Source organism: Heliangelus exortis, chromosome 28, assembly GCF_036169615.1.
Source record: "Heliangelus exortis chromosome 28, bHelExo1.hap1, whole genome shotgun sequence".
Lineage (NCBI taxonomy): Eukaryota > Metazoa > Chordata > Aves > Apodiformes > Trochilidae > Heliangelus > Heliangelus exortis.
In genome coordinates, this window is record NC_092449.1 from 4,886,864 (window position 1) to 4,912,769 (window position 25,906).

Below are 25,906 nucleotides of genomic sequence, written 5' to 3' on the forward strand. Positions count from 1 at the left end.
GTTCTAGGGAGCTGGAAACCCTCTTGGAGCCAGTGGGAACAGGGTGGTGTTGGTCAGCACTAAGGGCACTTATAGGTTCTTTTAGGGCTCCTTGGCAGAATGATGATGGCACTAAGGCTTAGTTACATTTAAAGCTTTATTTTCTTAACAGAATTTTATGATTAATACAGCACAGAATTTATTACTTGAATGGCACCGGGTTCCTAGGAGGAGAATCACCATAGTACAATCTAAATAGTGTGATACAAAATATTAGAACTATAAAATTTATAGTACAACTTAATTTTTGATTTCTAATCACCTGGACCCTCTGCAGATAGCATCAGATTTTAGCACATGGTCTGCTGTATCCATATAACAATCATAATCTAGACTTGAAAAGGATATAAAAGAAGACAAGCCTGTTGACCTGGGTTTACTGTTAACTTAGGCAGGAGTGTGCTGTTTATTGAGAGTTTTTTCCCTTAGCAGGGGCTATAGAACAGATGGGATTTGCTTAGCTGCAGCAGTTTATTGGAGTTGAGATGGAAGAATTATCTTATTGACATTGGTTGGGATTGTCCAGAGCAGATGGCTTCCTAAAAGTGTTGTGTCCCATGGAGTCCCTCTTGGGTGGAGGGGAGAGATCCAGGCAGATCTAGGGAGAGCTGGAGCAGCTTTGGAGTACCCCAAACCAGGCACAAGAAGGTGGGGGGCAAAAGAATGGCCCAGCCCCAGCAGGACAATGTGGACATGGACATTTAGCAACAAGCTGAAGGGACCTGTCCTGCCTTTTCTTAGGGTGTGAAATGCCAGTGTGGGAAGGAAAGTAAGAGTGAGGGGGCTGGATGCAGTCTGGTGTTTGAGGCTCTTCTCCAGCCCTTTGACAACAAGGCAGTGATGGAGCTCCAGGCACTTCCCTGGGAAGATCATTGCACAAGCTGATAAATCTCTCTCTGCTATGAAATGTTTCTTCAGCCAAATCTTTTCTTTTCCCAGTTTCATTTGATTATTCTCAGCAGTAGAGCACCGAAAGATGATCCCTTTTTTTTCCTGGAGGGGCTACAATTCCTCCCCTCCTCCCTTGCCTCTGATGTTGGGCTAAGATGTTGAGACAGATCTTGGCTAAGAATGTCAAGACCTGGCCTCATCCATGTGCTTTTCACTTTGTTCCCTAAGTTGGCCCTTGCAGAATGGATTGTGCTTTGCTGTTCTCTGTGTTTCCCTCTTCATGCATATGTATATTTGTGTGAGGTTTTGCATACTGTATGGGTGTATGTATGGCACAGAAAGCCAGACCTCTCCTTCTGTAACTTTCCATGATTCCATGAATCTGGATCATGAAGCCTTCCTGTGAGCCTGAAATCCCAGATGCTTTTTCTTGCTTTTTTCTTTTTCTTTTTTCTTGCTTTTTTCTTCTCTTTTTTTAAATTTTTTTCCCCTGTATTTTCTTTTTCTCTTTTTTTCCCCTTTTTTGCTTTTCCTTTCCTTTTTTCCCCCTTTTAATTTCTTCTTCCAACGTGCCCTTACCAAAAAGGACTGTTGTGTCAATGTGCATCTGCAGTTTCTTGCCCAACTTGACACTTGCTGTCTCCACTGCAGGTTGTGCATTCCTCACATACTGTGCCAGAGACTCTGCCATCAAAGCCCAGACAGCACTCCATGAACAGAAGACTTTGCCAGGGGTAAGTCTCAGTGATTTGTGCTGGGAGCTCCTGACATGGGCAAGCAACTGGGCCTGTGTTGGCATTTGAGGACTGTAAGATGTGTGTAACTTAATTACCACTTAATAGGATCTCTAATGATCCAGGTTATCTCAGGGCAGAGTGCAGATAACCAGATCTCAACCAGACTGGGATCCACTCAAATACCCTTTGAGTTAAGTTTGTATTAGGGGAAAAAAGGTCAGACTTTGAGGCTAAAATAATGTAGATTTCTGTGTGTGTTGGGTCAGGGCAGAGCTGAGAGTCTGGGGGAACAATTTTAAATGATGGAGGGAGCAGTTGAGATGGAGAGAAATACAGAACCTATGGAGGCAAAATCTTTGGATCTAAAGAGGGAATGAAACCCCTCTGCTGCTCCCTAAATCTGGTGTCCTCTGCAGGTGCCAGCCAGCCTGGCAGGGCAGTTTTACCTCCTCCCCACTCCCTGGCACACTCCTTCCTGGCTTGGTAAAATGCTGCCCATGTGTTTGATTCGTGATTGTGCCTTCACTTTGGTGAGTTCTGAAAGGAGCTGGGGAGGTTATTAATGACACGCAGTGCTCACACACCAAGTAAAAGCCTCTCACTAACTGAAATTTGAAGGAAAAGTGGCCAGCTTTTCAATATTTCTCAGGAACGCTTTGTGTCTCTTTTCATTTGCAGCCAGACAGTTGCAAATTACATAAAATTGCTTCTGAATAAGAGGGGAAGAAAAATAGAGGGAGGAAGTGTGTGTGTGGGAAGGCTTAAAAAAGTAATTCTTCTGGCAAGGTAGAGTTACAGTTTTATTTCTATGCAGAACAAAGAAGGGCTTGCTGAAAGGTAGGCAAATAAGTGGCAGAAATTGGTATTGATCCAAGGTGGCAGCTTAAGAGCAGGGATGGGGGTGCTGAAATGTGGCCACATCAAGGGGAGAACTCATGGATGCAGTGCTGGCTTGGGAGCACCAGGACACAGGAATGGAAAATTACAGAGAGCAGCAGCATCAGAGCAGAGAGAGAGACTCTGGGAGTGCACCAGGGGTTGAGATGCTGCAGCACTAACTCAGATGGTTGGGCACAAGGATTAATGCAGAGCCCCAGCAGATCTTGAGCAGAGGGCACCCCTGTGGGCAGGCTGTCTTCTGTGCTGTCAGGAGCAAGGGCTCACTGTGGGCCATCTGCCAGGATCCACAGCCCATGATGCTGTCAGGGGACACAGGTGACCTGGAGGGGTTCTGGTAGGGAGGTCACAGCATCTAATTCTCCCCCATTCTCTCTTTTGTACAAGTGCTGGGGTGAACTGGCCTAGCCCAGGATTTCCCAGTGTTTATTCGTGTGTACACTGCAGGATGTTGCAGCTGGTAAACCTGGGGCACGTGCTGAGGAGTGGGATGGGGGCCTGAATGTTTGGCTGAGAGCTGAATCTGGACACTGGTTGTTAATTGCTGAAGTGGGCTCTGCAGTTTGGACCTCTGGGGAGGCCAGGAAAGAGAAGTTTTTCACATGTCCATCTTGACAGCATCAGCAAATCCCTAAGAGCCATTATCAGGAGAAGGTATCAATACCTTCTGCTGGTCCAGGCTGTCTCATTGAAATAGCAGCACCAGGACAGGAAGGTGCTGGGCTGAAGCAGCCCCATGGCAGGGAGCAACAGCAGTGCCTGTTTTACACCATGCTCATGCTGGGGATTTGGCTTGGGGGGCTTAGGGGGCAGTGAGGCAAGGCAGTAGCCCCAGGAGGTGGATACTCTGAAGAGGCAGGAGGAGAGCAAGCTGACACTGGGGCTCCTGCTGCATCTGGAATTGGGAGGATCAGGAAATGAAAGATCAGCTCCTGTTCCCAAATGATGACCAGGTGCATGCAGGTAGGCTGTCTGTGCAGTGTCTCTCCCTAGAAATGAATGCCTGTTGCACAGCCAGGCACTTGCATCTCCATGGAGCACAGAGCTTTGCCTGGTGAGCTCACCTGTGCTCATGAATACTCCCATGATCACCAACCCACACCTTCATCTTTGCAAAAGCACCCATGCTCCTGAGCATGACTCTGTATTCCCATTTCCCCAGGCCCCATGGGTGTGTGTGGATGCACATGAGTGTTTGGGAATATAGAATTACAGAACAGTTTGTGGTGGAAGAGACCTCTGGGCTCTCTGGTCAAACCCCATTCAGAGCAGGGTTAGCTGTGTCCTGTCATTGCAGACCTTCTCCAGCTGAGCTTCCAGTGTCTCTCAGGAGGTCCCACAATTGCTCTGGGATTCTCTTCTGTTCTTTGAGCACCCACAAACTGAAATAGCTTATCTAACACTGGCCATAACTTTTATTATCTGGCCCAGAGAAGGGATGGCTCAGGGGGTAGTTATGGTGGCACTGGGCCCAGGCCCACTTGCAGTGGATTTTTCCCACAGGCGTTTTGTTACTGCAGATTGTGCACAGCTCACACTGTTCATGGTTACCATGGGAGCTGTGCTCTGTCTGGGGCTGTCTGCAGCAGCTGAGCTAGAAGGTCCCTGCTGCTGCCTGCTTGGCCCCCTCCACAGCCATGTGGAGTGTTCCATGAGCTCTCCCCAGCTGCTGTCATTAACCTGGCATGGGTGAAGGAGAGGAAAGGGAATGGGGGGACTGAGGAGCTGCTCCTACCCCTGGCTGCCAGTCCCAGGCTGACTGCAGCCTGTTAACCTTCCAAGATGAGAGTTGGATGTCTTCTCCAGCCAGGCTGGCACAAAGATCACAGCTGGTGTGGCAGCGAGTGGCAGGAGTGTGGCAGTGAGTGGCAGGAGTGTGGCAGTGAGTGGCAGGAGTGTGGCAGTGAGTGGCAGGAGTGTGGCAGTGCTTCTTGCTTTCCCCTCTGCAGCTTTCTTGCACTTGCTCAGAGTAACTTGGTGACTGAGACTGGCACCAATCCATTGCTGCTTGTGTTTCTGACCAGAAGTCTGAGAATCCAAAGGAGCAAATCAGCATTTAGATTGATGTGCCCTCCACAGCTAGAAGTGGTTGTGATCATTCAGACAGGGCATTTTTAACTGGCCAAAGGAGAGGACCAGCCCACACCTTGCAAAGAGCCCAGGACCTTGTTCTGCCAGTGGCCTTGGATGCCTTTTGGTTCCTGACATCCCAGAGGAGTCAGCCTGCATTGTGTGTTTCCATGCTCTCTGCCTCTGACCCACTTAACACTGTGAAATTCCCCTGCATTGCACCTGAGGGGCTATTTTACATCACTTACTCCTAATTAATAGAGAGGCTTGCCCTGATGTCCCAGGGGGCTTTCTTCCTCTATCCAGCTTTTGCAGTTTGAAAGCTGAGGAAGCAAATGTTAAGGGTCACTTCTCCTTCTGGGAGAACATGACTTCCAGAGTGCTGAAATGACAGCTCATGCTGAGCATTGGTGCAAATGAGGGGAGATGCTTCACCTACAAGGAATTTGTTGGGGTTTTTTTGGGGGTGTGGTGAGAGAAATGGGTGTGTTTTGGCCTTGGTGAAACCAGTAGCAGAGCTTCCTCTGACCTTAGCAGGGCCAGCAAGTTTCCTTAGATCCCTGTTCCTGTGGGTGCTGCATGGGTGGGAGAGCAGGGTGAGAACCCAAACAGAGCAGAGTTCTCCATTTCTCTGTGCTGAGCAAATGCTGGGGATGGGCTGGGATGTAGTCCAGACTCTTGCCAGCAAGGCTTCTTACCCCTGCCTCTTACCAGCAGCCTCTGGGCTCCTCTGGGTTGCTGTGATTCTGTTCCCCCCATGTGTCTCCTGACTGCTCTGCAGGAAATTTGGCTGCATCTTCTGTAGCTCAGTTCCTTCGAGCCACTGGAGCTGCCAAGGTCTCTGGAAATGAGCAGCCCCTGACTGAGGGCTTGGTCTGACACTCTCAGAGGGGGAATCTTCTTGTTGCCCTGCCAAGGTGCTGTGTCCAAGAGGTCAGAAAGAAGCCTGGGGGCTGCAGAGCAATCTCCCTTCTTGATCTCACCCTTGGCAGCCCTGTTTCCTCCTGTCCCACAGCCAGGTGCTGCTTCCAGGTTTGCACCAGTGCTCACCCATGTCACTGGCACTGGCACTGTCACCCCTGCAGCCTCTCTGGTCTTGCAGGGACCTTGTCCTGGCCCTGCTGTGGGTGTTGTGACCCTGGGGTGCTCTCCCCTGGGGTGGGCAGGGGCAGCCATGGCTCCCTGTGGCTCCCTAGCAGTTCCTGGGATGGAGGGAAGGAAGGGGGTGGACATATGGGTAGAGGGGGCCCCCCCTCCCCAGAGATCATATCAAAATGTCTCTTTTGTGCAAAGCAGAGGGAATGCCCCAAAGAGCAGGTTTCCATGGTAACCACAAATGTCAGGTTCATCGTGGTGAATAACTGTTTCCATGGCAACACCTCCTTTACCCTAGGTGCTGGGAGCTGGAGTGACAGCCCTATTGGGGTAGGGGAAAGGGAGATGTCCTCAGGTACTTAACCTTCTCCCTCACCTCCCCCCAGCCCTCAGCATCCCTGGGGGGGTCTGTGCTCACGTGGGAGGGGGGTGGTGGTGGTGATGCTCTTGGTTTCTGTGGCATCCCTCCTTCTGTCCTTTCCCCAGATGTATTTGCCTCACAGAAGCTGAGATCTGAGTCTGTCCCTCCACCTTCCTCCCCATCCATTTAACTTCATCCTGGTTTTGCACCCTGAATAGGACCCAGGATGTTCCTCAGCTCTGCAGGAGCAGTGCCCGGTGAGGTGGGCAGCTGCCCCTCTTGGCTCTGCACTGGGACCTCCCTCCCAAGCAGGAATCTGGGCTGCCTGACCCCTCCTGCCCTGCCTGCTGCTGGAACACCCCCAGGCCTTGGCTGGGACAGGCATTTTGCCAGAGGAGACACTGCCTCCCAGGGAGGAAACCTGAGGCTTTCTGGAGCAATGTCTGGCTGCATCCTTTGGAACCCCTGCCCCATGTTCCACTTGGCTCATGGGCTGGAGGCCGTGGCTGCTCCTTGGCAGCTCCAGGGGGAACCAAGAGGATGGTGGTGCCAGTGCTGCAGGTGCTGGGCTCAGCAGGGTTGGGTGTTAGGAGCTCTGTAAATCCATGCAACTGTTTTGAGTGTGGGAAAGCAACCCTCAGCTTTTCCCTCTCCCCCAAATGACACAGCAAGTCCTGAGAGATGAAACTGGGGTTGGCACTACTGCCTGCTGAGGTGCAGCATGGCAGCAGCTTGGCCTCCCTTTGGGGAGCTGCCAGTCAGCCTCTGGCCTTCCAAGCATCCCCATGGTGCTCCCTGAGGCTGGGAGTGGTAAAATGCTTGATGCTGGTCCCAGCTTCTGCTCATCCTGCCTGACACAGAGCAGTCAGTGAGAGCCAGCTCTCAGCTCACAGCCATGCCACAGCAGCCTCTCGTGGTCTTCTTGGCATCCCTGTCCTGTGAACTGTGAAGTTACTTCAGGTTTCCTCCAGCTGTTGTGAGTGTGGGTTCTACCTCTGGTTTCTGGCAAGTCTGGCCCAGCCACCAGTTGGAGACTGAGAGCAGACCAAACTCTGCATGCTGGCTTATGAACACAGTTTTCAGTTGTTGGCTTTTATGGCTTGGTTTCATTTTTTGTTTTGTTGTTGTTTCTGTTTTTCCTAAGAGAGAGTGTTTCCTAAGAGAGGAGGCAGACTGTGTCTGGACCTGCACAGGTCTTACCTGTGATATGCTGATTATTTTTTATTATGAATGTCACTGTCAGCCTCTCTGAACGATGCTGAGAGACAAGGAGTGAGATGTAGTGTGAATGTGGAAATGTGCCTTGTAGGATTTTGAAGGAGGTTCTCAGGTGAATCCTGCTAGCCTGGGATTACAGCTTGTCAGCTCCCTTTCTGGGCAGCCCAGGACAGGCATCCCTCTGGCAGGTGAGAGTTCTGCCTTACTTTATATCAGAGAGTTAAAGCTGTGGGTTACTTAATGCAGTTTCTGTCTCATCTGGAAAGTGCCCATAGCACAGGAAGGGCTTCCAGGCATAATCCCAGTTTAGGCCACTGGGATTGAGTCTCATGAGGATGAGTTGCTTCCTTGAAGTCCTTTCTTTGCCACCTGCTGCATGGGAGAGGTTTATGCATGGGGGGCATATCCAGGAGAGTTGTTCTCTGAACAGGGAAAAGCACCATGGATTCCTTTTGGGAAGTCTGAAATCCACGTGGTTTTTTCTCTAAGAGTTCTGGTTGCCATCATGATGTCTTGCTTCCCTTCTGCCACTCTTCTGCTCTCCAGAGCAGGCAGGAGGGGGCATCCTGGTGCCAGTGCCATCAGCACCATGTGCCAGGCAGATGGCCCAAGCTCTAATCCTCTGCATTTCTCTCTCCTTGCAGATGGCTCGCCCGATCCAAGTGAAACCTGCAGACAGCGAGAGCCGTGGAGGTAGTTGTCATCTCTCCTTGTTCCTTCTTGGGCAGCTCTGTGCTTGAGAGGGGGACCAAGCAGTGAAAGATGCAGGCTCCTGACCTGCCTTCCTCTCCTTGCAGTCTGTGTGAAATGGTGTTTGTGTACAGCAGGGATCTGAGAGGGCAGGAGGAGAGGCTAGAGAGAGACTTTGATGGGGAGCATCAGTTTGGCACAGCAGGGAGCTGAATTTACCTCAAGTCTTAGGGCTAATGATGTGAATGCCACTCCTTTCTCCTTTCCTTTGAGGGTACTCTTAGCCTGAGTGTCTGCCCCAGGATGTTACTGAAGCAGGAGTGCACTTTGGTGTGTGACCTATGGGGTCCTGGAGGATGTAAGCAGTGGGGAGGAGGTTTCTTTGTTCCTGCACCCCATCAGGCCAATAAAAGCCAGATCCCTGCAGCAGCACTGGCTTTTTAACCTGTTCAGCTCACTGCTCTGCAGCTGATTCTCCTGTCTGCAGCTCACTCCTCCTCTGCCTCCCCCATCACTGTTGGGCTGTCAGCTGCTCCACTCTCAGTCCTGCACCAGCTCCCATCACACTGTCAAAGTCCAAGTGCTGGTGCAGAAAATAGCATTTGAGGAGAAAATGGTGTCTGAAGGGAAAATATCCTGGGTTTAGGTCTGAGAGGGTGGTCCTGTCAGCCTGCAGAGCTTGGTTAGAGCAGTGTGTACTGAAGAGTTCAGGACTGGAAGATCTGGAAGAGAAGAATCTGTTAAATTAATGGGGAGCTGACAGCAGCTGAGCTGCCTCCTCCAGGTGGTGAAGGTTCACAAGTCCAGACCTTTCCAAATGTATGAATTAATTTTGCTGCTTTTCCTTGCCTTACTGATTTTGTTTCCTCTTTTCTCCATTCCTACATCTGCCTCTCTGTACCTTGTGCTGTTTGTGCTGCCTCTGAAAGCAGTTTGGTAGTGGGGAGGGAAGAATTTGTGTGAGTCTGTCCTGTAGGCAACATATCCTGCATGTTGTGTTTAGATTTGGAAGGCTTTTGTTTTAAATTTCAAGCAGTTTGTAGTGACTTTCAATTATTGCACTGGCAAGAACATGAGATAATAGTTTAAATATTTATATGGATGGGTGTTTGATGGTTGTATGATCCTCCTTGCTGGTGGGGCACGACGAGGGATCCTCTTCTGTACACAGCCACGTAGATTCACAAAATGCTTTGGGACTTCTGTTACCTCAGTTCCTCTGTCAAATGAAGGCAAATAAGTCAAGAGGTTCAAAAGATGTTGATTTGGAGGCAAGCTTTTGGTCAAGGCACTGGACTCTGTGCCCCAGTCTCTAATGACTGCAGACAGCGTGGCCTCAGCTCAGCTTCCCATGGAGAAAGAGAGAAAAGCAGCCTCAACACCTGCTTCCCTCCTACCCCGTGTGTGTGCAGCTTCCTTCCAGCTTCACTGCAGATCTCAGAGCCTGCAGGATCCGTGACAAACTGGAATTTTTCCTGAGGCAGAAGCAGCAGCAAGACAATACCCGATGTTTGTCTGAATCAGGTTTCTCTTTCCAAAGGTTTCTCTCGTGATGCTCCACTTGTCAGAGAAGTGGCTGAGCAAGCTTGCAGATATGGGAAGAGCCATTCCCTAAAGCAATAGCCCCACACTGTCAGGAGGTAAAAGAAAGATTTGTGTCAGGGCAGAACTGCTTGGACTAGAATTTATCAAGGGAACAGCTGCATGCATCAGTGACAGTCTGCTCTGCATCATCCTTGAGGGGAACCTTAGGCTCTCCAGGGGCTGCCATCTCTCAAAGCGAGCACCCCAAATTAAGTACATGAAACAAAAGCATCAGAATTTGTCTCCTGGTCTGAGAGATGTGAATTTTTGAGCCAAAGGGGCAGTTTTGGCCAGGTCCTGTAGTGGCTGTATAGGGAAGTCTAGTGCTCAGTGTTACTGCACCCTGCAGAAGTTCACCAGTAAAAAGATGATGCCTGTAGTAGTTCAGAGGGGGCACAGGCTTTGTCAGCTCTTTCCTCCTTTCCCTCACACCTCTGTGAGCCTGAGAGTGCCAGGAGGAGATGGAGTGAGGGGGCAGAGGTTCTTGTCTGTGCTTTTAGTGAAACCTGGAGAACTTTGCTGTACTGCTGTGATAACCCAAGTCCATTAGCATTGCCTTGGAGGCAAGGAAGCTCTCTGCAGACCCGAGGAAGTTTTCTGTGTCCCAAACACAGCCAGCTACTCTTCCTCACTCTCCCTGGTGCCAGCTGATGGCCAGATGACCTAAATCCACCTCCACTGGGTTTAAAGGGTGATGAGTGCCCAGGGCTTGTGTGTACTCCTCTCTCTCATGGCTGAAACATTCAGCCTTAGCTTCTCACTTGTTCCCATCATATCTTCATCAGTGACCTGCTCTGGTCTTCCTCCTGCTGCCTGGGTGACTGACTGTGCCCAGAGCCTGTTTCCATGGCAACTCAACAGTCAGAGAGACAATTGTCCTGATTGCTGGACAGCACTGGAAATTGCCAATCAGAGGGTGAAAAACAAGAGCTGGAGAGAAAGAAGGAAAAATGTCAGCAGGAGGGTTTGCTGTTCCAAGCTGGGAGAGATGATCCTTCAGCCCTGCTCAGGAGAGCCCAGTGAGCACGGTGACAGCAGACATCAGGTGAAAGGGATTTGCAGCATTTTAGCTCTGTTGTGGAGAGATGAGGTGAGCTGGGTGCTGGCAGGGGAATGTCCCCAAAGTGAGGGGACACTGGATCATGGGTTGGGCTCCAACTCATGGGGAGGGAGAGAAGTCAGCAGCAGAGGAGCCCGTTCACAGGTTTCCAGTGAGGCATCCTAGGGGAACAAACTCCTCTGTGCACTCTTGGGATGTATGAAATTAAAGTAATTGAAAAAAAAGCTTTCTCTTATGTAGTCAGTGACTTTGCTCCCTTATAATAGATCTGTTCTGGGCATTCAGAAAAAGTTCAAAGCCAACAGGTGTCTATATTTGCTTTTACAGCCTGAGTCCCTAGGGTGTCACAGTTTTAACCTGTTCTGCATAGCCAAGAAAGCTCAATTTTTCTTTTTCCAAATTCAAAAAAGCTGAGATTCCCACATAAACACCAGACTTCCAAAATGAGCCCTGTCAGACACCAGGAGACTTGCAGTGAAACTGCAGGAATGAAGATTAGCATCCAGTGTTTCAGAGGACCTCTCCCAAATAAGGGTAAAGAAAAATCCAAGAGCAAGACCATCGCGTGCATTCCTGGCTGTTAAGTTTTAGTCCACAATTATTTGCATGTTAGTTCAAAGAACAGGATTATTTTACACCACCTAAACTCAGGACTAATATTAGTGTTTCTCCAGCTGGCTGATGGTTTGGTTTGGTTTTTTTTTTGAGGAACTCCTGCTGTGTTTGCAATGCCAAGGCTGCAGCATGGTGCCCATATCTGAAATAAGGCCTGGTGCAGTTGCAGTGTAGACTCAGGATGGAGGAAGAGGGGACACTGCAGGGCTCAAGTGTTCCCTCCCATAGCCAAACTGGGATCACATATAGCACCAGGTGATGTTAATGGGAGCACAGACCTACTGCTCCTTTAGTTTCCATTCTCTTCTACAGCTCTCAGTAAATATCTTCCTGACCAGTCCCATTTTTTTTCCACTCACCTTCTCGAGGTGCTGTGGTTGGATGGTTTCCCCAGCAGCACTTCTGAGCTGGTGCTTGAGGAGGGGCAGATGCTGTCTGTCTTATTGCTAAGAAGGCAGCTGTACAGCACCTGGTTTATTAGCACCCATGTCTTGGCTGAGGGTTATTGGGCATTGCCAGAGCAGCAAATTTTGGGTGGAGCCAGCTGAAATGATGTCTCCAAAATGCAGCCATTGATGTGTAGGTGTAGGGAGCAACGGAAAAATTCACAACAAAAATGGAAAGGGATTAAATTGCCAGAGGTTTAGTTATTCAGGGACTTGTGAAAATGGGGAAGCTGGGAAATTTGGCCTTTAAAAAAGACATGAGGCCATATGTTTCAGCCACTTCCAGTGATATAAATCAGCAGTATCTGTTTGGGACAGGGTAAGAGCCCTAGATGCAGCACTTTTAATCCTTTATCTGTGGTGGATCAAAGTGGCATCTGTGTTGTACATACATTTAGTGCCTAGTGGAGAGCTGTGCCTGCAGGAGTCTGTGCTTGGGCTGTGTGGGGTGGCTCCCTGTGGTGTCTGCATGGTGCAAGAAGGGTGCATCTGTTGGTGTGTCCCTCGTGCTCACTGAACTTTGTTTCTGAAGGCAGCTGCTGGGGCTGGGTCCACGTGCAAGCATGTTCCTGTGCACACCTGAGCCTCTGTGCTCACCCATTCACCTTGTGTGTGTGAATCTGCTGCTCTGTAAGGGGCTAATGCCATCCACATCCTTCCTGCACGTGTTCCTGCAGCTGCCAGTGTGTGGGGAGCAGGCATTTTGCTGACTTGGAGTGGGAGCCATGCTCTGAGCCAAGGAGAGCAGAGGAAGGGGCTGGCACAGGAGGACTTTGCTTGCAGCATGAATCTGTAATGTGCCATCCATACCCACCACCACCCCTGCAGCCTGCTTTGCTGCTCTAGCTTCAAGACCTGTTGTTTTTCAGGTCACTGCACCCTCAAATGGGTGGCAGCTTCATTGCTATTTTCCCTGACATGTGTCACATTGCATTGGTTTAGTTTGGAGCCAGTCCCTCTGATCCTGTCACTAACAATAAGGAGTCCTCCCTCAGTGCTCCTCCCAAGCCATATCCTGACAGGTTCAGCCCTATGGGTCATGTCTCCCTGATGCATGTTTGGGGCAGTGCAGGTGGGTTAACTCTGTAGCTGGCATAACTATCTCCTTGCAAAAATTGAGATTGGTGTTTAGGGCAGGGTTTTAATGTTGTGCTGGTTTAACAGCTCTTCACAGCAGTCAGGGAAGGATGTTGTCCCTACCACTGCTGCCATTTGAGCTCGACTGGGTGGTGCCTCTGGTACTGGTGGAGGTAAAGAGGGGCAAAAAGCACCATGCAGCTGTGTTCCCAACACCACACTTGGCTATCCCAACAAAACCATAATCCCCATTTCTTCCTTTGGATGAACGAACTCAGAAGGATGCTAAACTCAAATCCTTGAGGTGGTGGCCACCCTTCCAGCCCATCCCCAGTGTTGCCCAGATACAAAATCATCCTAGAGAGGGAGTAGTGGGGACTGTGGGGCTGTTTATTGGCCCTCACTCAACTGCCTTGCGTTTGGCTGGTCCTATGGTGAGGCAATATTCTATTCTATGAATAGAAATGATTAATCTCTTTGTTTCCTTTGGGGAGTAAAGGTCGGGGGAGTCACTGAAACCTCTGCAGGTGTGAGGAGCTTGGGAGGACCCTGCACACTCCCCCCTGGAAGCATTTCAGCCAACAGCAAATCATTTCCATGCCAGGCATGTTTTCAACACTAGGCTGCTTTGTGCTTAAGTGTCCCTGTGTCCAGCTTTGGACTCCGAGCCTCATAGAAGGTTGATGTTTCTGTGTTTGCCCCTAGGGGACAGGAAGCTCTTTGTGGGCATGTTAAATAAGCAGCAGTCTGAGGATGACGTGCTCCGGCTCTTTGAACCATTTGGGGTCATTGATGAATGTACAGTGCTCCGTGGACCTGATGGTAACAGCAAAGGTGTGAACCCCTCTGTCTTGTCCCCTTTCTCCCTGCTCTTCAGGCAGTGCACACCTGCCTCACCACCTGGGCCTCCTTTCTCCTGGGGAACTTAATTCCCCCATCCCATCTTTATGGGACCCTGGGTCACAGCCAGGCATAGGGAGCACGAAGAGTTGACTGCTGGAAGGAGAGGTTGGGGGAAGATGGGCAGACTGGAACAGGATGGGGAGCAGGATGAGGAGCTGAATGATGAGGATCACTCGTGGGCCTGTTGGCTCAGTCTGATTCTGCAGTTTGAAATATTTTTTAATAGGAGTCCAGAGAGAATTTGGAGAAGAGATAATCAGGGGCAAGGGTGGCCATGGTGACATCATCTATCAGGTGTATCACTGCAGTGACAATTGGAGACCCTTCCTGTTTTTTCCAGGATAGATGACTTTGGGATAGGTCCTCCTTTTTGTTCCCCGTTTTCTTGGGTTACTTTTCCTTTGCTCTCTCTGCCATCCACATACTGTCTCTTGTGTGATGATACAATGGGCACTTTCATAGCAGTCCTGTCACTGCAATCTCCTGTGCTTTTTCTGTCCCTTTCCAGGCTGTGCTTTTGTAAAGTTCTCATCTCACACAGAGGCTCAGGCAGCAATCCACGCACTCCATGGCAGCCAGACAATGCCCGTGAGTATGAGGCCAGGGTACCAAACCTCTCCCCAATCCTCTTCCCCTGCAGGGACCTCCCCTCGTTGGTCACAACAATGACAGCTTCAGATGCAGTTTCCAGCACGTGTGGCTGTGGGGGTGGGGAGTGTGTGTGTGTGTGTGTGTGTGTGTGTGTGTGTATGGTGTGTGTGTGTGTGGTGTGTGTGTGTGTGTGTGTGTGTGTTTGTGTGTTTGTGTATGGTGTGTGTGTGTGTGTGTGTGTGTGGTGTGTGTGTGTATGGTGTGTGTGTGTCTGTGTGTGTGTGTATGGTGTGTGTGTATGGTGTATGTGTGTGTGTGTGTGTGTGTGTGCACATCTGTGCTCTTGCCTTTAGGAACCATCCTGTCTCCTGTGTGTCTGTGTCTGTTCAGACTGGCAGTGACAGCACTTATCAGCTCTAAAGGCTCAATAAAAGAGACCCAAGAACCAGGCCATGAGTGTGTCGGGACAGCTACCTGGAGGAGTTAAAAACTGAGCAAGGTGCACGCTCCCAATTCAGCAGGGTCAGCAGTCAGGACCCCAGTGTCTGAGGACACCCCCTCCCCTTCTCTTACTTAGGCAGTAGATTTTGGGGCAGGCTGGGTGTGGATGGAAACACTTTGTGCACTCTGTGGGGTTGTGTAGCTGCAGCTGTGCCTTCTTGTGCGAGTAGAGCTGTAGTTGTGATCTCATCTCTCACAATCTCTAACCTGAGCTGGGGCACCTTGTGAGCATTGCTGCAGCGTGGGTGTTTCCAGCTGCCAGGAACTGCTCTGCCTGTCCAGCCAAGCTCATGGTGGTGAAAAGAAGGTGCTTGTGGTTGATAATGTTCTGGGTGTTCCTGGCTGCCCCATCACCTGGTGAATGCAGCCAGGGATGTGTGCACCCACTTGTGCAGCTCTGCGAGGCCCAGGGTGTGAGGGGAGTGGGGGAGAGGGAAGGGTTGGATGGAGAGATGGACGGTGAAGGGCACAGCCCATGTTCCAGACAGCTCCCCAGCACTTTCACCCCAATATTTGCTCTTCTGCCTCTCTTCCCACTCCTCTCTGCTGGCGGTTCTGCCCCGTCCCACCTTGCCTGACTGCTGACTCTGGCTGTCCCGTGGCCTCTTCTCCCCTTGCCTCCTGTCTCTGTCTCCTCTCTCTGTGCCTAGGGTGCCTCCTCCAGTCTAGTGGTGAAGTTTGCTGACACAGATAAGGAGAGGACCCTGCGACGTATGCAGCAAATGGTGGGGCAGCTGGGGATACTCACTCCATCTCTCACCTTGCCGTTCAGCCCATACAGCGCCTATGCGCAGGCTGTGAGTATCTCGTGTGTCTGTGTGGGGAAAGGCTGTGCTGCAGGCTGGGGGCAACACCACACCTGGCTCACAGACCCCCAGCGGGGCTCTAAGAAATGCCTGAAAGCTGCCTGGCACCTGGGAGTTGCTCCTGGCTTCAGTTTCTCCAGTCAGCAGCCCAGTCTTGGTGTATTTCTCGCCTGGAAGGGGGTGACAGGAGAGAGCTGGGACCTTCTCAACATGAGGGTGGATTTCTCTGATGTGATGTAGACTGGTGGAAGTGTCTGAGAACAGGTTAAACATGACCCCAGTGTCTTTCTGCCTTGTTTTGGGGACAGCTCAGAGCCATGATTCCTGGGTGCTGTCTGCCAGACTTGGCAGTCTGCCAACTTGTAAACTCTTTCCTCTGGGTCTTTAGCAAAAATTATAGATATGTGTGTGTGTCTCTTTTCTTGGAGCACCGTGAGAGTCCTGGGCCCAGCTTTATGTGTTTATTTCTCTGCTGAAATTCTCAGGAGGACCCTAATTCCCCCAGAGCTGTCTTTGTCTCCCAGCATTTTCTCCCTTGGCTGGTGTGGATGTGGGGCTTGCAGGATGCAGGACAGGGAGCAGTGGGTAGCAGAGGTGCTTCAGCAGCCTGCCCTCCTCCAGCAGGACTGGCTGTGCTTGGGATCTTAGCAGGAAAACTTCACTGGAGTGATGGTAGTGATTACCATTGATGTTTGAGGTAGGTCCCAAATTCAACAAAGTCCCTTATTAGCTGTGGTGGAGCATCTTTTGGGTCTTCTGTCAGTTTTAGGTCTGTCCCTAGCAAGATGCTCACATCAAACAAAGAACTCAGAAGTTGATACTATTATTAAAAGTTAGCACAAGATTATAATTTTGGTGTCTCTTCTGCTGTCATGGAGATGTGGTAATTTGGACATAGTGTGATGGTGAAGGAGGCAGAAGTGAACTACACAGTGAGGTTATTTTGGCAGAAAGTCCTTTATTAGCCTGTGGTCCAGGATGTGCAAGGAAGGAGAGCAGGTTGTGCTCATTGCTTATCTGCATCTTCTTTCTCCTCAGTTGTGTCTGTAAATTTGTTGCTTTGCCTCTGATTCTTCACTTACCTTCCTGCTCTGTGCTTTGGCTTTCCCCTTTACTCAAAGCTCAGCCCGTCTCCCACTCTTTCAGGCTTTTTCCTCCTTTTCCTGTTCTCTGATTTCAGTTCTCCCTTTCTTTCTGAGGCACTGACCTCACACCTGATTGTTTTGTCTCTTAAGTCATCCCAGTCTTTGTACTCCCTTCTCCCAGAGCAGAGATCCTGGCCAGTTTCTGCACCAGAGGGAAAGGGTATCAACCCTTTGAATTGCCATCTAATATCTCGTGAAGTGGGGACAAAAGGGAAGGGATTTCCTTGCTTAATCTCCTTAAAGCACCTCCAAATGTCCTGTCATGGGCAGCTCTGGAGAGCTGGGACCTCTGGTAGGTCAGGGCTCAAGGGAACCCCGACACAGTTCGTGCTTGCAAGGTGCAGGGCTTGGAGAAGTAGATTCTGCACCCAAGGTTTCACAGAGGCCCAGGACATGCAGTTAAAAATTGTGGATGTGGCTGGATCAGACTGAGAAGTGTGAGTGTTCCTTGGCTGAACAGAGGTGTCACAGGCATTGGTCCACAATTTAATGTGCCAACAACTCTATTTTCCTGTCCCCATGGGACTTGCTGCCTTGTTAAGCCAAAGCAGTCCCCAGAGTCCATGTCCTAGGAAGAAGTGGGGAGCCTGTTGTTTGTTTTTTATGTGGGTTTTTTGTTTTGTGCATTTTTTTTTGGTTGTTTGTTTGGGTTTTTTTGTTTGTTTTATTTTCAGTTGGGTGTTTTCTATTTCCTTCAAAAATTATCTCAAATGATCACAAGCTATGTTAGGTCTAAAACGTATTATGACATATTAAAATATACAACATAAGATATTAAAAATAGTCAAGCAGTACGTGTTAGCTGATACAGTTTTTAAGAAAAATTGCCATACTTATCTGGGAAATATAACTGGCTAAGCATGTAGCAGCAGTTTATTTCAGTGCTTAAACCAGGCTTTGTGATCATAGGTGCCTCTTCTGCAAGTGAAAAGTGAGTATCATCTTCGTTTCAGTTTATTCAACAAGTTGAATTCAGTGATTAGTTCAGATAGAAACTGATTGCCAGCTGAAAAACCAGTAATCTCTCAATACAAAAGAGGCCTGAAGTTTTAAAAAAGCAGCCATTGCAATCTACTAACTGCTTATGATGCTGGAATATTTGTTGTGTTTCATAAGTCAGTTCTAAACACAAAACATTGTTCATACACTCCCCTTTTCTTTCTGCTCTTATTGTTTGTTATGATATTTTCATTTAAGTGATGAATACAATTTCAGAATGCTAGTTTGGTGCAAGCTCCTTTGCTTGTGCCAGCTTACAGAGATGGCAATGCCATAAAATCAGGCATTTTGTCTTCTTTTTATGCAACACCTCTAATCAGCTTCTGTGTGGAGGAAACTGAGAGAATGTTTAGCAAGCCATGAATTTTTCAGAGTTACTGTTCTCCAGCTGGCACCTGGGCCAAAGTGCTTTACTGACTCAGCCAGTTGTGGATCAGGCAGGTTACTTGAGAGGTGTCTGTTTGTGTTGCTGACAGTGGGATATGGTTGGAGTTAATGGAAGGAGGGTTGTGTTTTTCTGGGGTTTTTCCACATGCCACTGCTCAGCACTGCTCAGGCCTGTGGAATGGGGTTGTTTCCAGAGAGCTGTTCCTTCCCTGTTCCCTTTGCTTGATGGTGAAGACAAGGCTTACAAAAGAGCCTGGTAATTTTGCATCTTTGTTGGATACTGCACTTGGAGTGCAGTCTGATTTCATCTTATGCTCCAGAGCACTAACTGATGGCCAAATAGAACTAGAAGGATTTTTTTTCTTCCTCCTAAGGCTCCTCCCAACTTAGCTTCCCACCCAACACCCCTTCTTTTTGTACTCTGCATCTTGGCATAGCCACATGTCCTGTGGGACCTCGAGGAGCCAGCATCCCCCACCTCAGGGTGAGCTCTGGGGGTGATGAGGCACAGGGGGGGAAGCATTCCCCAGCAGGACAAGGGGCAATGGTTACAAACTGGAGCAGAAATGGTTCTGTAGATATATAAGGAAGACTTTTTTTCCCTGTGGGGGTGACAGAGCCCTGACCCAGGCTGCCCAGGGAGGTTGTGGAGTCTCCTCCCTGGAGACATCCAAAGCCCACCTGGATGTGTCCCTGTGTCACCTCCTGCAGGTGACCCTGCTCTGCGGGGGTGGTTTGCACTCCAGGATCTCTCAAGGTCCCTTCCAACCCTTCACTTTCTTTAATTCCATGACTCTTAAGAGCTGGGCATGTACCAGAATGACCCCTGTGTGTCTCTCAGCAGCACGGATAGCCCCAAAGAGGGATTTGGACCCCATTCCTCAGTGCACAGCTGTTGTCATTTCCTACCTGACACTGCCGGAGGAGCTGGGGGTAGGAAATGTCAGGGCTGTGCCTGGCAGGGTGAGCACAGCCCTGCCCTGCCCATCCCGTCCCCATGGGGCAGAGCTGAGGGACCAAAGCCCCCTCCAGGCCTGCGAAGAGCCCGGGGTGGGTGGGAGCTGCCCGGCTCTGGGCCCGGCTGCAGGTGGCTCTTCTGGGCTTCCGTGCATGGCCAGACCCGGACCGGCAGACCCCCGAACAGAACCGAACCGAACCACCTCAGCATGTGCAGCCCCTGAGTCTGAAAAGTGACCCCCAGGAGCTCCGGGCACACCTCGAGGACCCCTGGGCACGGAGAGCGGGGAGTGCGGGGGCTTCCGAGGTGGCCGAACCTCGGCGAGCCCCGGGACAGGCACCGGTGGTGGCTGGGGGGAGGATGGGGGTGACAAGGCCGAAGCTCTGGGTTTGTCCCTGGCTCCAGGCAGCGGTGAGGCAGAACCAGAACCAGAACCGAGCCTTGCGGCCTCCCCGAGCTGCAATAAGGCCCTGGTGGCAATCGGGCCCCGGCAGCCTCGGGGTGAGGTGGGGGAAAGGCTGAGCCGGACTTGGCCCCGAGCAGCCAGACAGGGCCCCCCTGATGGCCTGGTCCTGCCTTGCAGCTGATGCAGCAGCAGACGACGGTTCTCTCCAGCTCCCATGGCAGCTACCTGAGCCCCGGAGTCGCCTTCTCCCCGTGCCACATCCAGCAGATCGGTGCCGTCAGCCTCAACGGGCTGCCAGCTGCTCCGCTCACACCAGCGTCAGGTGAGGGCCCGGTGTGGGCCAGGACACATCAAGTCCTTCACTGCCAACAAAACTCATGCCTCAGCATGGTGCTCCTACAGGTAAATCGGCTCTCACGTTCCTCTAGGCTCAGCATCTGGATTAGGCTCTGCTCTCCTGGCCACGCAGCACCTCAGGACAGCAGTCTGGGGTCCTGCAGACATTTCTGCAGTGTCCCCAGCACTCTCACGTGTTCAGTGCACGTTCTCTTCCCCAACTGCTGTTCTTTGGTGCAGTTTTTCCCTTTCATAAGGGAGGGCCGGATTCCCAGGATTGCACCTGACTATAGCAGTGCTTTTGTTCATGAATTCCCACGTGTATCAGCAATAATGTGTCCTGCTCTGCAGCACCTGTCAGGAACAGGGCTGTGCCATGCTGGGTGCTCTACAAGCACCACCTAGAAGACAAAATAGCTTCATATGTAGCAGCCGTGCCAGGCAGATGGCAGGATAAGTGCAGGCTTGGTGGCACCTCAGCTGTCATGGGATGTCCTCTCTTCTTGCTCTGCAGGGCTCCATTCACCACCTCTCCTGGGAACAGCAGCTATGCCAGGACTGGTGGCACCTGTTTCAAATGGCTTCACTGGAGTGGTACCATTCCCAAATGGGCATCCAACCTTGGAAACAGTTTACACCAATGGCCTTGTGCCATACTCAGGTATGGAGAGCTGAAAAAAAAAAAACCAACCAGCATCCAGAGACCTCAGGAACTGCAATTAGCTCTGCTTTTCTGAATTCCCCACACAGAATACTTCCTGTAGCTCCCTACTGGCCAGACACTGAGACTCACTTGATGGGGAGGGTGGGGGGAGAGAGACAGAACACGAGTGATTCCATTTGCTGTGTTTTTATGTTCTCTGCAGCCCAGAGCCCTTCAGTAGCAGAGTCTTTGCACCCAGCCTTCACAGGAGTTCAGCAGTATGCAGGTACCAGCTTCCCTTGTCTCCCTCAGGCTCTTGTGTGACTGACCAGATGTCAGGTAAACAGTTTGTTCTGTCTCCTTGGAATACAGCTGTATATCCAAGCACCACCATTGCCCCCATTGCCCAGAGCATCCCACAGCCACCTCCCATTCTGCAGCAGCAGCAACGAGAAGGTGAGGATCATGGTGGGAATATTGTGTGTCTGGTAGGGAAGGGAGGTGGTGGGTGTTTGTGTAGCTCATCTTCTGCACCACAGAACCAACAGAGAGGAGATGGCACTAATCTTTGTCCACTCCTAACCATTAGTATTGGAGCTGTTACAGAACCAACCATGTGTCTGCACTGAGGGAACCAGAAGGGTTCAGAGGATGCTTGCTAACACAGCACTTCCTCCCCGTCTTTGCTGATGCCAGAACAACATTGGTGGAACAGTCAAACCAGCCTCTCTAACATACTCTCCTCTCTCTTCAGCATTCCAACCTCATGACTTTGTTTTATATTTTATTTCAAAACTGGTCTGGACAGAATATGTAAGCAAAGCATTCTTTGTCTGCTCCTGCTTTATACAGCAAGTGTCAGCAGGGCAAAAGCTCTGTGTGCTCATCAGGTTTACAGGGAGCAAGTGAAGGAGTGGGAGGACCAGGTCAGCCCATAAAGCAGATGTGTAGCAATTTTAAGATTTCCAGGATGAGCTGAAGGCAGCTACTGCATATCTGTGAGAAGGGAATTTTTAGGACTGGAAGAGCTATGAGCAAGGATCTGTCACCTCAGCTAAGTTATTTCTAGCAAAACAGCATGCAGAAGCTCAGGAGTTACTGTGTCCAGCACCCCATGAGGAAAATGGGCAATCTGTGAAAGTGAACCTGCTCTCCTGACACTCTGGCTCTGTGTATTGCCTCCCAGCTGCTCTTAGAGAGCCCTCAGAACCTTCCAGGGACCAATGACTGAGAGACAATCAAGGGGAGGTCAAGACAGAAGGAAGCAGTGCTGGGGTTCTCCAGTGCTGTGCTCTGAGTTAAGCCCTTTTACCCTTCCCTTTGGGGGTTCTCTGTTTTGTCCCTCCCCGTGCCTGCAGGTCCTGAAGGCTGCAATCTTTTCATCTACCATCTCCCTCAGGAGTTTGGAGACAATGAGTTGATGCAGATGTTCCTGCCCTTTGGCAATATCATTTCTTCCAAGGTATTCATGGATCGTGCCACCAACCAGAGCAAGTGTTTTGGTGAGTGCTGGTGCCAGTGGGCAAGGGAAGCAAGGACACTGGTGCATTGGGCATGGCACCAGCACTGGCTTTACTGTCCCTGCCTGTGTCCTGTCCTTCAGGTTTTGTAAGCTTTGACAACCCAGCCAGTGCACAGACTGCTATCCAAGCCATGAATGGCTTCCAGATTGGCATGAAACGTTTGAAGGTGCAGTTAAAACGACCCAAGGATGCAAACCATCCCTACTGACAGCAGGGAGCAAGCAGGAGTTGCTTCTGCAACACAGGTAAAGCTGCCACCACCACTGCACAGTTCTACACAGTGCTGGCCAGAGTTGGGGCAGCAAGGTCTGGCTACCAGGAGCTGAATTCAGTAGCCCAGTTAGCAGGGCACCTGAGGAAGCAGACTGAGGCAGGCCTGGAGGTGATGGCCAGCCTCAACCAAATCAGGCAAATCTGTGGCTGTGAGGCAGGCCCAGGGACAAGCCAGAGAGTCCATCTGCAGGTCCAGATCAGGGTCAGGTCTGGTGAATGTAAACAGCACCAGACAGTCCAGTGATTGCCAGGCAGGTCTATAATGAGAGGAATAAATGAATCTGACATCAGGATAGGAAGACAGTCCAAGGATTGGAGTCCAGAAAGTAAGATCTATGGACAGGGATGGGTCCATGGACAGGTGGAGGCTGGCACTTCTGTGACACAGATCAGACAAGGAGTAAAGGTACAGGGCTGAGCTGTAAGGAGACTCCTGGGTTTATGGGCAGTGTGTGGACAGAAGCCAGAGATGGGACTGGGCAAGACCATTAAGGCCTTGCAGTGCACTCAGGGCCCTGACAGGCAGATGGATCCAAATTACCTGCCTGTGGTCTAAGCAAGGTTTCAGTCTACTTTCTGACAGCTCCCATAAAGCATTCATCTTCCTAAAAGGGTTTTAAAACCAAATAGTTTTGTTTTCAGTTATTACATGTGCCCTGAAATTAGTCTGCAGAGAATGCTTTGCTGGGTAAGAAGGGACAGTCAAGTGGTTCAGAAGGATCACAGAAAAGCACAAAAAAGGTGAGAGCAGAAGAGGTGCCTGCCTCGAGAACTGGCTGTCAGAGACAGCTTCTATCAGCCAACAGACTGGGAACAAGGAAGGGCTGGGTTTGGTCTCTTCTGAACAGGATGGTCTTTCTCCACACCTAGGCAACAGCAGCTCAAAAGCCTGAGGTTTGCACAGATGTCATCCTAATCCCCCCATTCCATCCCTCCTCCCTTTCTATTCAGGTGAAGGGAAAGTCCAGAGAGGAAGAATTTCTGCTTCAGGTTGATTTACGGAGAGGCCAATAAATTATCAGCTCTTTTGACACCACCCCTTTCCTTCCTCTGCTCCCCACCTCCCCATCCCACTCTCCTTCCACCCTCCTTCCCTAAACATGAAATTAAGAGAAGGCTCAATATCTGCCCAGCAGAAGATTCTTGCCACGATGGACTCAGATATGCTGGTAATGTGGTGCATAGCAAAGGGACCAGAAAACCAGCAGCCCTGGGGACCTGAAGCTTTTCTTCTTGGGGCATGCCTGGAGTACATGGACCAAGAAAATCCACTCGTGTGTCTCTAGGTTACTGCAGTGATGTATGGAAACATAGCTCCCTCCTGCCCTGACTCCTGGATCTTTCATAGACAAATATATATATATATATATGCATATATAATATATATATATATGTAGTCTCTATTTTTTTTTAAAGTGGCTCACAGGACCAAACTTTTTCATTCAGAGACTTAACTCCTTGCAAGAGGGATTGGAAGTTAAGGGTTTACCTTTTCAACAGTGTCTTCTCAGCAAGCACTGCAGATAGGCCTGAATATTTTGAGAGGATGCTTGGATGGACAAAGAGCAAGGGACAGAGCACATCTCTCTGCTCAGTGTTAGCAAGAAGCAAGGAGACAGAGACCTAGAGACCTTCGTACCTCCAGAACTAGGGCACAGCTCGAGTCACTCATCCACTGGCCTTGGCCTCAGCCTGGCTAAGGATCTCATGAGTTCTCAGTCTTAACTTTCCAAGGGCTTCTGCAGACAAAGCTCCTGGAGTTTGGTGCCAAAGCCTATCCTGAACACTCCTCGATTAGGCTGAAAGCACAGGAAAACAGTCCCTTTACCCACAAGAACTCTGCTGCTTCCCCACTTGTGGTGCAGATCTGTGTTTCATAGCTCTCTGTGGTAATGGAGCATTTCTTGATCAAGGCAAGAGAAGATGAGAGAGTGTGAGCAGATGCAGTCTCCAAAACTGAGTGACAGCAGCCTGCCTCCAGCACTGGTTTCTGGGCAGTTCTGATTCCCAGAGAAAAAGGGACATTTTTCTGTCTGAATTTAGCAAGAGGACTTGCCTCCTACACCCTCTGCAAAGCTTCCCCAAGCAGACACAAGGACTGTATGATGAATGAGCGTTGCATTCTGGTTTTTTGGTTTGCTTTTTTTTCCTCACTTCCCCTTTCAAGGGACAGATTGTCTGTTCTGCAGCATATATAGATACAGCTGTATATATGTGTACACTTCAGCACAGGACATAGTTCAGAGCTTGACATACCCTCTTAAAGTTTCTACCAAAATAAGGAATGGAAAGAAAAACAAAACAACCAACCCAACCAACTGCACAACCTTCTAAATTATTAGTTTCAGTATTCCAGAGGTTGATTAGATACCAGAACATCCTCTTTGTGTGTGTGTGTGTGTGTGTGTGTGTGTGTGTGTGTGTCTGCATTCCAACATGGACAGAGGGCTGGGAGGAGAGAGGTTGCTGCAAGTGATGCTGGACCCAGGTAGAGGCACTTGAAAGAACCTCAGCCAATTCTCCTCCAGTTCCCCTTTGTTCAGATGTTTGTGGAACAGTTCCTCAAGGACCTGCACATCTCCTCAACCCCTCCTCTGTATTTGATGCTGAGAGTACCTGAAAGATGGATGAAGCTGTGTGAGTCTGTGTGTTTCTATAGTCCATGTTTACTTATTGTAAATACCATTTTTATACTTAACATCTATTATGTATGTGATTTGTATAATGTACTTTATTTCTGCTACAAGTAATTTCATGAAGTTTAAACTTAATCTAATTTTGAACAAAAAAAAAAAAAGGAAAAAAAAAAAAAAAAAAAAAAAGGACCAACAAGTGTAAAATGGGAAACAAAGGACTTTGGAAATTCTTGCTCAAGTTGGTTTAAACAGACATTTACAGTTTCTTCCTTCACAGTTACTGATGTGACTGGGTAATGTTTCAGCTGCTATATAAGCGTCATCAATGTCAAATTCCTCTCTGGTTAAAAAAAAAAAAAAAAACAACTTAAATTTATTTAATAAAAGTTTTACTTGCTAAGTAACAGAGGCTTTTTTTACTTCAGGTGTTACCTGCACTTTAAGACAATCACCAAATAGCTCTTGTCTGCAGATCCCAGACATCTTCTGAGAACTTCTGTGTCCTCTGCTCACATCTGAGAGAACAAAACTGGTTCTCCTGAGAGCCCCTTGGTAGAATCAATCTTTATCAGTCACTCTGTCAAGAGCCAGAGCCCAGCTCTGGTGCTGTGCCCAGGAAAAGGGAAAGCAAATGTCCAGACTCCTCATCTTGGCCCTGAGGGGTTGGCAGGGAACCATTTGCCATACTCATGGTTCAGCACCTCCTGCTATAACAGTATTTTTTTCCCTGGGACTTTATTTTGCTTCGAGCCCCCTGTTTAATGGTACTGGAGAAAAGCAGAAAACAAGCTTTGAAATAGAGAATTAACTCAACTTTTGAGGCCCCTTTGTCCCTGTGTGTCCGTGGGATGAATCCAAACTCCAGAGTTAGGGAATTGTGTTCCTTTCTTCTTTCCATACAACTTTGCAGAAAGCTTTGTCATGTCCAGACCCAATCTAAAGGACAGGGAGAGAGGAAGGAAAAGGCTCAGCTGGTGCTTGTTCTTATGGTGTGAATAAAATGTACTTGGGACTAAAAA

General features: G+C 49.6%; 1 protein-coding gene across 5 annotated transcripts in view; it reads left to right on the plus strand.

Annotated features, from left to right (window-relative positions):
- Positions 1-25,291, plus strand: part of CELF5 (CUGBP Elav-like family member 5) — a 28,009-nt gene extending 2,718 nt beyond the window's left edge. The window contains exons 2-13 of one of the 5 annotated variants that reach the window (XM_071728034.1): positions 1,582-1,664; positions 7,953-8,004; positions 13,486-13,614; positions 14,192-14,271; positions 15,426-15,572; positions 19,654-19,798; positions 20,327-20,473; positions 20,679-20,741; positions 20,828-20,911; positions 21,814-21,957; positions 22,059-22,223; positions 23,203-25,291. In XM_071728034.1, the coding sequence (XP_071584135.1) occupies positions 1,582-1,664; positions 7,953-8,004; positions 13,486-13,614; positions 14,192-14,271; positions 15,426-15,572; positions 19,654-19,798; positions 20,327-20,473; positions 20,679-20,741; positions 20,828-20,911; positions 21,814-21,957; positions 22,059-22,186 (1,202 nt within the window). In that variant the 3' untranslated portion in view covers positions 22,187-22,223; positions 23,203-25,291. Of the gene's footprint in view, positions 1-1,581; positions 1,665-6,007; positions 6,085-7,952; positions 8,005-13,485; positions 13,615-14,191; positions 14,272-15,425; positions 15,573-19,653; positions 19,799-20,326; positions 20,474-20,678; positions 20,742-20,827; positions 20,912-21,813; positions 21,958-22,058; positions 22,224-23,202 lie in introns of those variants that run through there. The other 4 variants (XM_071728035.1, XM_071728037.1, XM_071728039.1 and 1 more) reach the window with 4 other exon arrangements.
- Positions 25,292-25,906: the final 615 nt, after the last annotated feature.